The 12,018-nt window shown below is 43.5% G+C and overlaps 1 protein-coding gene across 1 annotated transcript; it reads left to right on the top strand.

The window, feature by feature from the left end:
• The first annotated feature begins 3,227 nt into the window (after positions 1 to 3,227).
• LOC134287972 (uncharacterized) lies at positions 3,228 to 7,692 on the top strand. Its single transcript, XM_062851361.1, has 2 exons — positions 3,228 to 4,344; positions 6,834 to 7,692. Exons 1-2 carry the CDS (start codon positions 3,399 to 3,401, stop codon positions 6,866 to 6,868), a joined length of 981 nt encoding a protein of 326 aa, XP_062707345.1. The 5' UTR covers positions 3,228 to 3,398; the 3' UTR covers positions 6,869 to 7,692.
• The last annotated feature ends 4,326 nt before the right edge of the window (positions 7,693 to 12,018 follow it).

Genomic DNA, 12,018 nt, shown 5'->3' with positions numbered 1-12,018 from the left:
GTATCTGCACCCAGAAAACACTAAAAACAACATTTTCATCATAAGTTTGCGATTGCATGCAATTCATTACGGTGGCGTACTTACCTAAAGATGAGCAATTTACCAAAAGCACACTATTGACTCCCCCATGAAGAAACAATTCACGCAATGGCTAACTACCGCTGCTGCCGCCATGATAAACAATGAATGAGAAGGCAGCAGTGAGGAGGCCCGGTCAATACGGGTTCAAGTAATGACATATATGCTTGGTTCAAGCGTTTGATGGTTGGTGCTCAATGAGGTTGATTTGAATGCAACGTATGCTTGGTGTAGGCATCAAATCATTGTGAATCAACTATTTGAAGCAATTATGCCAAGCATATCTTCGAAGCTTGAGAGAACTGTAGAAAAGGTTATATCAATCATAACACATTTCTTATTAACCATTAACTGATGTAATCTGAATTACTGTGTAACGTTATGTTTATTGACAATTGACTTACTTTGTTTAACCGTGTATCAGAGAATAAAACGTCATTAGTATTTAGTCTTCGAACAGGATCGAACGTTGTTTTTCTTTTCTCGTCACAGTCCGGTCGTTAGGTTATGGTCCCAGCGTGCCAATCGACGTGAAAACGCGAAAATCGGTCGAGAAGTGCGATTTTTCGGATCTTGTTCCTGTTCGCGATGGAAGACGACGTGAAATTCTTGCGGATTAAGCCATTCGACGGTACGGGCTTTAATAATTGGTGTTTTCGGATGAAGGCGTACATGCAGCAGTTGGAGGTGCTCCACTGCGTCGAAAGGGCTGCCGAAGAGGAGGATTTCTGGAACGTTCCCGAAAATGAAACGGCAGAGGAAAAGGCGGTGAACGAAATCAAACGAGCCGCTCGCGTTCGCCAGGACAACAAGTGCCGTTCCATTCTTATTCAGAGTATCGCCGATAGCCATCTCGAATATGTTAAGGACAAGGTCAGTCCGAAACAAATTTGGGAAGGATTGCACAACGTTTTCGAGCGGAAAAGTATTACCAACCGCTTTCTGCTGAAGCGGCAATTGCTTTCCATGAGATTCGACGAGAGCGACCGCCTGCAGGATCATTTCCTGAGATTTGACCAACTCGTCCGGGAGATAAAGGGTGCTGGTGCGAAGATGGAGGAAGAGGACATCATATGTCATTTGATGCTCACAATGCCGTCGTCTTACGATGCGGTCACGACAGCCATGGAGGCGGTGTCGGACAATCTGACGATGGATCTCGTACGGAAGAAGTACCTTGTAGTGGAGGCAAAGCGGCGTGGTCATAAAATGGAAGTGGAAGCGAAGGATACAGCGTTCGCCGGCAAATCGCGGCCAAAGTTTAAGTGTTTTTCGTGTGGTGAAATGGGACACAAAAAGGCACAGTGTCCGAAGAGTAGTGCTAGTGGAGCCGGTAAACAACCAGGCAAGAAACAGGTGCAGAAGGCGAATGTGTCGAAATCGGTTGCGTTCATCGCGGCGGATGTTTCCGTTGCCGCATCGGGTGCTGTGGTTGGTGAAAAATGGTTCCTGGATAGCGGAGCATCGGAGCATATGTGCAATGAGAAGAATGTGTTCGAAAATCTGGAAGAGCTCGAAAAACCAGTGATTATTCAAACCGCAAAAACTGGCGTAAATCTTTTTGCTCACAAGAAAGGTCGTGTGACGGCTTTGTCGGTCGTTGGTGATGAACAGATAACCATTACCATGGACGATGTGCTGTATATTCCTGAACTGTCGTTCAACTTGCTGTCGTTGCGCCGGCTGGAAAACACAGGTAAGAAAGTTATTTTCTTTGGGGGCTGTGTTACTGTCGAATGTGATGGGGAAGTCGTAGCAACGGGGAAGCAGCACGGACAGCTGTATAGTATGGATTTTGAGTGCAAACAGAAGGGTGGGTCTCGTGCCATGGTGGGTAAGGTTAGTCGAAAACTGGAGCTATGGCACCACCGGTTTGGGCACCTCGGAGAAGAAAATCTAAGAAAGCTGGTGAAGAACGATATGGTAAAGGGAATGAACATCGACAGTGATGAGCGTGGTAGTGCAAAGTTCCTCTGTGAGTCGTGTGTGACGGCGAAACAGACTCGGGGACCGTTTCAGAGTCGTACAGAAAAGCGCGCTAGTCGGCCGTTGGAAATTGTTCACAGTGATGTGTGTGGGCCTATTACACCGCAGTCGTGGGATGGATACTGTAGTAGTGACGAGAACTTGAGAACTCGCTCAGAGATATCGAGTGATAGTACGAAGAGAGAAAAGGGAAAATAGGAGAAGTTCGGCAGTGTAAGAAATAGGAGAAATATAAGATTTCAGAACTTTAGTGACTACCAACGAAGTAACACCTGTTTTAATTTATCGTTCCACATACCAGAAGTTTCTATACCTCTCGTTAACCAGTCATTTCAGTTGGCGTACGAGGATAGATTTTTTAGTGAAGTTTAATTTTTTTGCATAAGATTTTTTTTTCCGCGTGTGAATTAGCGTGCAACTTTAGTGGATTGGAATATATTCCACGAATTTCATCCAAGGAGCTCGGCCACATTTTTTCCGAGGATCACATACACCACCACAATTTTCTCAGTGTGCGAACCAGTTCCCCAGACGATTCCAGCGACCGGGAACGCAAAAGAGAATTTCCGAACGAACTTTGACAGTTCCGAAGAAGTGTGCGTAAGCTGCGCGAGTGCGAGCAACGGAGCTCACCAACACCGACAACCCGAACGACGGAGCTAGTCGGCTGGTCGGCAACTGGCGAAAATAAACACCAACGACATTAAGTGCATCAGAAGTGCATCGGAGGTCAACGAACTCGGTGTGTAAGTGCATCGAACAAATTCTGCCGCCACCGGTGGAAAAGTTTTGTGGTCAGCCGACCGGGATAGTGAGTTGTGCCTGAAGTTGTGCTGCTGCTGTTGCTGAAACGATTCGTCGGAGCTGTGCATGTGTCTAGTGTTGTGATTTTGCCATCATCGATCATCGCCTTGCTGGTTTGCTGCTGTGTGGAGTGCACTGTGGATTGTGGATGCACAAGTGCATCTGAAGGATTTTTGTGTGCTTTTGGCTGCTGCTGCTGTTTTTTCGGAAGGATTTGAACCGGATTTTGGTAACGAAGTGCAACGTTTTGCCTACAGGGCTGTTTCCGGATCGTTATTTTTTGCATCGTAAATCAGGATGACTTTAACATCGATTGCGGATCCTTATGTGTTAATGAGTTAACTTACAAACAAATAACGGATGAACTAAAGAAACGCTATGATAAAAATGACTCTGCTGTTGTACACAGCTACAAATTTTGGACGAAGAGGCAAGGTCGGAATGAATCGTTAGAAGATTTTGTGATAACCGTGAAAAACTTAGCTGAAAGGTGTGATTTTGGAGAATTCAAGGACAGGGCTATTCGCGACATGTTGGTGATTGGAGTTAACGATACTCAGTTGCAAAAGAGATTGTGTGACGAAGAGGATTTGTCTGCTGCGAAAGCGGAAAGACTGATTCTCAATTCCGAGATTTCAGCTAGTAGGACAAAGCAACTAAATCGTGATGATGACAGGCGTGTAAGCGTTGTAGCAAGATTGGGCCACCGACCGGACATTTCGCGATCAAGGAACAGATTCCGAAGTAGGAGTCGTAGTTTTGACAGGAACCGATCGTTTTCGTCCAGAAGTAGAAGTAACAACAAATATCAAAGCACAAGAGGTTCAGGTAAACCAGTTTACGTTTGTTCCTATTGCAAAAAAACTGGACACACTAGGAAGTTTTGCTACCGTTTACATGGCAAAAGCCCGCGTAAAAATCAGGCCAGCGTTAAATTTGTTGATACTCCAAAAGCATCCTCTAGCAAGTCATCTAGCTCCACGAAAGATTCAGGACTTTTCAAGAGATTAAAGGAAGATTTAGATTACGAGTCAGACTATTCCGACGGAATGCCTTGTCTTATGATTTCGTCCGTCAACAAGATCAGCGATCCCTGCTATGTGGAGGCTTTAGTTAATCGGACACGTTTGACCATGGAAATCGACTGCGGTTCAGCGGAGAGTGTGATTCCGGAAGAGTTGTACCTGCGAAATTTTGCAAGCTGCGAGCTGCAGCATTGTAATAAGAAGTTAGTTGTGATTGACGGAAACAAGTTAAAAGTTGTTGGAAGAATTTTTGTGGAGGTACAGCTCGCTGGGAATCAAAAACAGCTAAGCATGGTTGTTTTACGTTGTAAAAACGATTTTATCCCGCTGGTTGGCCGCACATGGTTAGACGAGTTCTACGCCGGTTGGAGAAATACGTTCACCAACCCTCCTTTGACTGTGGGGAACATTGACCTGGCTGACGAACAGAAAGTTGTTGAAGAAGTAAAGAGTAAGTTTGCGACGATTTTTACAAAAGATTTTTCTAGTCCGATAGTTGGTTTTAAGGGAGATTTAATCTTGAAGGAAGACACACCCATTTTTAAGAAGGCCTACGAAGTTCCATTACGTTTAAGACCACAAGTAATTGATTTTTTGGCAGATTTAGAGAAGCAAGGAGTCATCACGCCTGTTGAAGCCAGCGAATGGGCTTCACCGGTTATTGCCATTGTGAAAAAGGATCAAAGTATTCGTTTGGTGATAGACTGCAAAGTCTCCATCAATAAAGTTTTGCTTCCCAATACGTATCCTTTGCCTGTAGCGCAGGATCTGTTTGCTACACTTTCGGGTTCAACAGTTTTTTGTTCTTTGGACCTAGAGGGTGCTTATACCCAGCTGCTTTTAACTGACCGTTCGAAGAGGTTCATGGTGATTAATACCATCAAGGGCCTCTATACCTACAATAGGCTCCCTCAAGGGGCCTCATCTAGCGCAGCAATATTCCAAAAGGTCATGGACCAAGTGCTTTGTGATTTAGAGAATGTTTCGGTTTATTTGGATGACGTGCTGATAGCGGGGAAGGATTTCAACGATTGCAGGAAGAAACTTTTTTTGGTTTTGGAAAGGCTAGCCAAAGCCAACATAAAAGTAAATTTGAAAAAATGCAAGTTTTTTGTTTCGCAATTGCCTTACTTGGGGCATGTTTTGACAGACAAGGGATTGCTTCCCTGCCCCGACAAAGTTAAAACCATCCGTGAAGCGAAAGCTCCACGGAGCGTTTCAGAATTAAAGGCATTTTTAGGACTTGTTACTTATTATTCTAAGTTCATTCCTAATTTGTCCACTCGCATCAGCTGCCTTTACAATCTTTTGAAGAAGAACGTGACGTTTTGTTGGACAGACAACTGTGAAAAATCATTCAACGATTGTAAAGGATTTCTTTTAAACCCAAACCTTTTGGAATACTTTGACCCGTATAAGCCTATAGTTGTAGTAACAGATGCCTGTAGCTATGGTTTAGGAGGTGTCATCGCTCATTTGGTTGAAGACGAAGAAAAACCAATAAGCTTCACCTCATTTTCCTTGAACACCGCCCAGAAAAACTACCCAATTTTGCATCTTGAGGCACTAGCAGTTGTAAGCACCGTAAAGAAATTTCATAAATTTCTTTACGGAATGCATTTTACTATTTATACCGATCACAAGCCTCTAATCGGTATTTTTGGCAAAGAGGGTAAGAATTCTATTTCGGTGACACGTCTACAGAGATACGTTATGGAGCTTTCAATTTACGACTACGATATTGTGTATCGGCCTTCATCCAGGATGGGAAACGCCGATTTTTGCAGTCGTTTTCCTTTGGCCGAAGAAGTCCCTAAAGAGTTGGCACGAGAATACGTCAAAAATTTAAATTTTTCTAGAGAATTTCCAATCGACTACAAAGAAGTGGCTAAAGAAACTTTGAATGACGAATTTTTACAAACGATTTTGAAATACCTTAAGCAAGGTTGGCCACAGAGGTTGGAAAGGCGTTTTGTCGACGTGTATTCTCACTACCAGGAGCTTGAAGAGATTGAGGGTTGCGTTTTGTTCCAGGATCGCGTAGTGATTCCTGAGAGTATGAAGAACAAGGTACTTAAAATGCTTCATATGAACCACTCAGGGATCAGTAAAATCAAGCAACTAGCGCGAAGGACCGTCTACTGGTTCGGACTAAACAAGGACGTGGAGGACTACGTGAAGGCCTGCGTGATTTGCCATCAGATGACAGCGATCAGCAAGAAGGCGCCCTACTCCCGGTGGATTCCAACGACTAAACCTTTTAGCAGGATCCATGCCGATTTTTTCCATTTTGACCGAAAAGTTTTCCTAGTTGTCGTTGACAGCTTTACCAAGTGGATTGAACTAGAGTACATGCGGTATGGAACCGACTGTAATAAGGTCTTAAAGGTTCTTTTAGGAATTTTTGCCAGGTTTGGACTGCCGGACGTTGTGGTTACTGACGGAGGACCACCGTTCAACTCGGACAAATTTGTGACGTTTTTGGAAAATCAGGGGATTTTGGTGATGAAAAGTCCACCGTATCATCCGGAAAGCAATGGACAAGCGGAAAGAACTGTACGGTTGGTTAAGGATGTTTTGAAAAAGTTCTTCCTTGACCCGGAAATGAAAAGTTTGGACATTGAAGAACAAATAGCTTATTTTTTGTCAAATTACCGCAACATTTGTTTGGATAAAGGCCAGTTTCCTTCTGAAAGATTACTCTCTTATAAACCAAAGACTATGTTGGACTTAATTAATCCCAAGAACAAATTTAGAAACCACTTGACTAACTCGCATGATGATCCTGATTTACACACTGCAAAAGATAACAAAAAGGCTGATGCATTTACCACACTCAGGAACGGAGATCTGATTTATTACAAAAACATAAACACTACAGACATCAGAAGATGGTTACCAGCCACCTTTTTAAGACAAGTTTCTGATGCTACTTTTCAGATTTCTCTTGGGGGAAGGATGGTGTTGGCGCATAAGCGTCAGCTCAAGCTGCCGTCTTACACTCACCGCAAAGGAACGTTAGTGTTCCCATTTGGGAGTGTGAATGCCCCTATAAACGATCCAGCACTCATTTTATCGCCAAATCCGGTAGCAGCACCAGTTTCGTCATCTTTAACAAATCAAGCACCCATTTTGTCATCTGTACCGTCAGTAGAATCTGTTTTGTCATCGTCTCCGGTAAGATTGCGTAACGATGTTCGTAGTACGAGCAAAAGAAGAAGAGAAGAAGATGAACAAGATTCCGAAGAAGTTTCAAATCCAGATTTTGAGTTCTATGGCTATCCTGCCGATTCTTTTATTTTTGCAAGTGATGAACCTGAAATAGATTTGCAGGATCAGGTTTCTGATCCACTTCCAGTGGTTCCGATAAGAAGATCAAGAAGAAGGAATAAGAAGCGAAGAAGGAGTGATTTTGTCTACTATTAGTAGTTTCGAATTACGTAGAAAATTTTAAATTGTAAATATGTATATTCCGATTCTTTTAGAAGTTAAGCATAATGTGCTTTCGAACATTTTAAAGTTCAAATGAATTAGATTAACCTTTTAGAAATAAATGAATTATTCTTGAACTGAAGGATGGAGGAGTTGTAGTAGTGACGAGAACTTGAGAACTCGCTCAGAGATATCGAGTGATAGTACGAAGAGAGAAAAGGGAAAATAGGAGAAGTTCGGCAGTGTAAGAAATAGGAGAAATATAAGATTTCAGAACTTTAGTGACTACCAACGAAGTAACACCTGTTTTAATTTATCGTTCCACATACCAGAAGTTTCTATACCTCTCGTTAACCAGTCATTTCAGATACCAGTACTTTGTGTCCTTTACGGATGATTACACACATGTGGCGGTTGCGTATTTGATGCGGTCGAAAGATGAGGTACTCGATCGGTTGAAGGAGTATGAGGCCATGGCTAGCGCACATTTCGGGGCAAAAATCTCTCGTTTAAGGTGTGACAATGGGGGTGAGTACACGGGTCGGGCTGTGAGGTCTTTTTGTAGGCAGAAGGGGATACGCTTGGAGACGACTGTTGCTTACACACCAGAGCAGAATGGCGTGAGTGAGAGGCTCAACAGAACCGTAGTTGAGAAGGTTCGCGCTATGCTAGCTGCAAGCGGTGTGGATAAGAAATTCTGGGGAGAAGCGTTGTATACGGCAGTGTATGTGTTAAACCGAAGCCCAAGTGTTGCTGTTCAGGGGGATATAACGCCATTCGAGGCGTGGTACGGCAAGAAGCCAGACGTTTCCAATCTTCGGGTATTTGGTAGCCAGTGCTTCGCTCACAAACCGAAGCAGCTACGGAAGAAGCTTGACAATAAGAGTGAAAAGGTTGTGTTCGTTGGGTATGCGCCTGGGGGGTACCGAGTGTGGAATGGGAAACGGGTATTCGTGGCACGGGATGTTGTGTTCAACGAAGTGGAAAGCCCAAGCTGTGTGGTGCCAGTGCGAGAATCTAAGAACGACCTGAACTTTGAAAACGAGAACATTGTGATCATTGAGCAAAAAGATGAGCCAAAGACTGAGCGGGAAATTTGCGGACAAGAGTGTGAACCGGAAGACAATCCTTCCGAGTACGAAAGTGTGGGCGATAGTGAAGCAGAGGGTGCATCTGCAAGTGGTGAAGAAGAAGGTGCAGTCGGAGGTGTTCCTTGCGACACTATGTCAAACAGTGGCGTACGGAAAAGCGGAAGAGTAGTGGCGCCTCCTGCATGGCAGAAGGACTACGATATGGATGTGTCGGTGTTCGCTCTTTGTGCCGAGGAGTACATTGATAACATTCCGTCGAACGTCAGTGAACTGAAGAACAGAAGTGATTGGCCGTCCTGGGAAGAAGCCATACAAGAAGAACTGAGTTCGCTGGAAAAGAACAAAACGTGGACACTAGTTGAACTACCTGCTGGGAAGAAGTTGATCGATAGTAAGTGGGTGTTCAAAATGAAGAAGAATAGTGAAGGTGTTGTCGAAAGATACAAAGCACGGCTGGTTGCTCGCGGTTTTACACAGCGGCCAGGATTCGATTTCGCCGAAACGTATTCGCCAGTCTTGAAGATGTCAACTCTACGGATTCTGTTGGCATTGGCGAATCACGAGAACTGGAGCGTGCATCAAATGGATGTGAGGAGTGCATTCCTCAACGGCGGGCTGCAAGAGGAAATATTTATGCGCCAACCTGCCGGCTTTGAGAAGGGGAAGCATCTTGTTTGTAAGCTGAATAAAGCCATTTACGGTCTGAAGCAGGCATCCAGAAACTGGAACCAAAGGTTTCACGATTTTATCGTTAAACTCGGGTACAAGCGGAGCGAACATGATTTCTGCCTGTATTATCGATCAGCTAAAGGTGTCGTGACGTATATTGTCATTTACGTCGACGACATATTACTGGTGAGTAATTCGGACCAGGCGATCGCCGACATGAAGAGAAAGCTGTCTGCTGAATTTGAGATGAAAGACCTCAACGAGATCAGAAGTTTCCTCGGACTGAACGTACAACGGAATCGACAGAAGCGCATCATGACGATCGACCAGAGAGCGTACGTTCAGGGCATCCTGGAACGTTTTGGAATGCAGAACTGCAAGGCATCGGCTATTCCAATGGATGCGAATCTGAGACTGGAAAAGGAGCAGGATCCCAAGAAATTCACGGACAAACCTTATCGCGAATTGGTGGGCTGTCTTATGTACCTGATGGTCACATCACGCCCGGACATTTGTGCGGCTGTCAACTATTTTGCCGGGTTTCAGTGTGGAGCAGGTGAACAGCACTGGGTACACCTCAAACGGATTCTCAGATACTTGAGAGGCACGGATGACTTCAAGTTGGTGTATGGGCGTGACAAACCAGCGGAAACATTGGAAGCTTTCACGGATGCCGACTGGGGAAACGATCCTAACGATCGACGATCTGTTTCCGGTTTTGTCATCAAACTTCACGGATCCACGGTGTCATGGGCAACACGAAAGCAGTCGTCCGTGGCGCTGTCAAGTACGGAAGCGGAGCTGATGGCACTATGCCAGGGTAGCTGTGAACTGATGTGGGTCATGAACTTGCTGGATTCCATAGGTGTTGTTGTGAAGAAGCCCGTAACAGTTCATGAGGATAATCAATCGTGCATTTCGGTCACTGTTGAGCCCCGGAAGCACAAAAGAATGAAACATATTGAGATTCAGCATTTCTTCGTTCGTGAGCTCATAGAACGAGGACGAGTTCAACTGAAGTATCTCCAGACTGACGACCTGGTTGCCGACTTGATGACCAAGGGGTTGTCTCAGACACGTTTTCGGAAGCTGCGCGACTTGCTAGGAGTAAGTAATTGAGGCGGCGTATTAACCATTAACTGATGTAATCTGAATTACTGTGTAACGTTATGTTTATTGACAATTGACTTACTTTGTTTAACCGTGTATCAGAGAATAAAACGTCATTAGTATTTAGTCTTCGAACAGGATCGAACGTTGTTTTTCTTTTCTCGTCACAGTCCGGTCGTTATTTCTGTCCGTGTGTAGTTACATAGTTCATAATAATGTGAACCAAGTACACAATAATGGGTAAAATCAACTTCTTCATGAAACGGGTATTGGTACATTTAAATACGATGCCCAACAGCTACTAAACAAACATATTTTGATTTGAAAAGGATTACGAAGAATAAGGTACAGTCCCGATTCGTTCGTTGGCGGCTCGTTAGATGGGCTGTCTCGATGGTTGAATGTTCACTGGTTGGGGCAAAACCCAACTAAAAAGCACTGTCAATGTCAAAATAGATGTCAAAACGAGTTTGACATCTGACCGCCGTCGCATCGCAGCTCCTGTATACAGAACGTTTGTGCAAGTATGTAAGTGTTCCGTGACGTATTTCTCGTCACTTGCGTGTGTCTAGAGCAGGGTCGTGCAATTTCGAAAGGAAAACATGACGTACGACGACTGTAGCAAATCGTTTCCCATGCGAACGGACTGCTGTGATGCTTCATCTCTCACCCAGCAACACACTCGTTCGTTGCTGCTACAGAAACAAGTGTGTATGAAACATGGGATGATACACTTGGATTTTCGTTTCATTTATGAGTCATTGAAATACTTCAATATGCTAAAAACACTATTTAAACCACATTTTTAAATAGTGGTGCACGCCAATAGAATGATAATTATGTTTTATGAAAGAGGATAACAAATTCGACCACTTAAATCCAATTAACCGGCGCCCGTAACCATTGAGAGACTAGCGCGCACCAGTGAGACACTAATGCTCTGACGGGTGAAGCCCAAGCAATGCGACCGGGTGGGAGACTACCGAGTGCTACGATGAGTGGAAAAGTTTTTTTTAACGACCGAGTCATTAGAAAAATGTATGAAACACTTGAAGTGACTCATTCAAATGTTGCATGAAAGTGTATCATTGAAACGAAATTGTACGCCCCTGGTCTAGAGCATTTTGATCAGTTGTCAGTTACCCCAACGAACGAACACGATTCGCTAATCGGGGCGCAGTCGTGACCCAACGAGCGAATCCTCACTGTAATTTCAACTATTTTTCTTAGAGACACATGGTCCACTCTGTCTGCACGCAAAATGCCACAATATGCTTCAACACGATGATCTGTAATATACGATATTGACCATAATACAATGGAATTTCACGTGCTTTCTTCCCTGATAAAAATTTCCAATAGAATCACCATAAACTACCATTAAATAATGATAAATTTGACTGCTCAACAACAAATTATATTGTGTACTTATTTTCCTGCTGAAAATGCTCTACTGAAACTACAATGCGTGAACAATAAAATCTATGGCACTAGAGATTTCAATAATAAAAACACTATAAATTGTATGGTAGTTGACTCAATTTGCTCCAGAAAATTTGGATTTTTTTTTATGGTAAAGATACATAACAACCCCCATTTTCTATTGTAAAAGTGACATTTACAATACATGCTATGGTGGAAAACAATAGAGTCTGTTGTTACTCTATCGTTTTAAACAATTGAATTAATGGAAACTACCATTCATTTCAGCGTATTGTAACAATACATTCTGTTGTATTTCTATGATCTTTTTTATCAGGGTTGATCAATAATCATCAGAAAATGTGTTAGGGAGTCATACGATTTGTAAACGTATCACATTT

Source organism: Aedes albopictus, chromosome 2 (genome assembly GCF_035046485.1).
Source record: "Aedes albopictus strain Foshan chromosome 2, AalbF5, whole genome shotgun sequence".
NCBI classification, from domain to species: Eukaryota; Metazoa; Arthropoda; class Insecta; order Diptera; family Culicidae; genus Aedes; species Aedes albopictus.
This window is presented reverse-complemented; position numbering and strand designations above follow the sequence as displayed.

Bases quoted from the DNA above. Each gene is read 5' to 3' on its own strand.
- LOC134287972 (XM_062851361.1), top strand. From the start codon at position 3,399: ATGTTGGTGATTGGAGTTAACGATACTCAGTTGCAAAAGAGATTGTGT. The intron at 4,345-6,833 runs GTAAGTTTGCGA...GCTACTTTTCAG, and splicing joins AGTTGTTGAAGAAGTAAAGA to ATTTCTCTTGGGGGAAGGAT.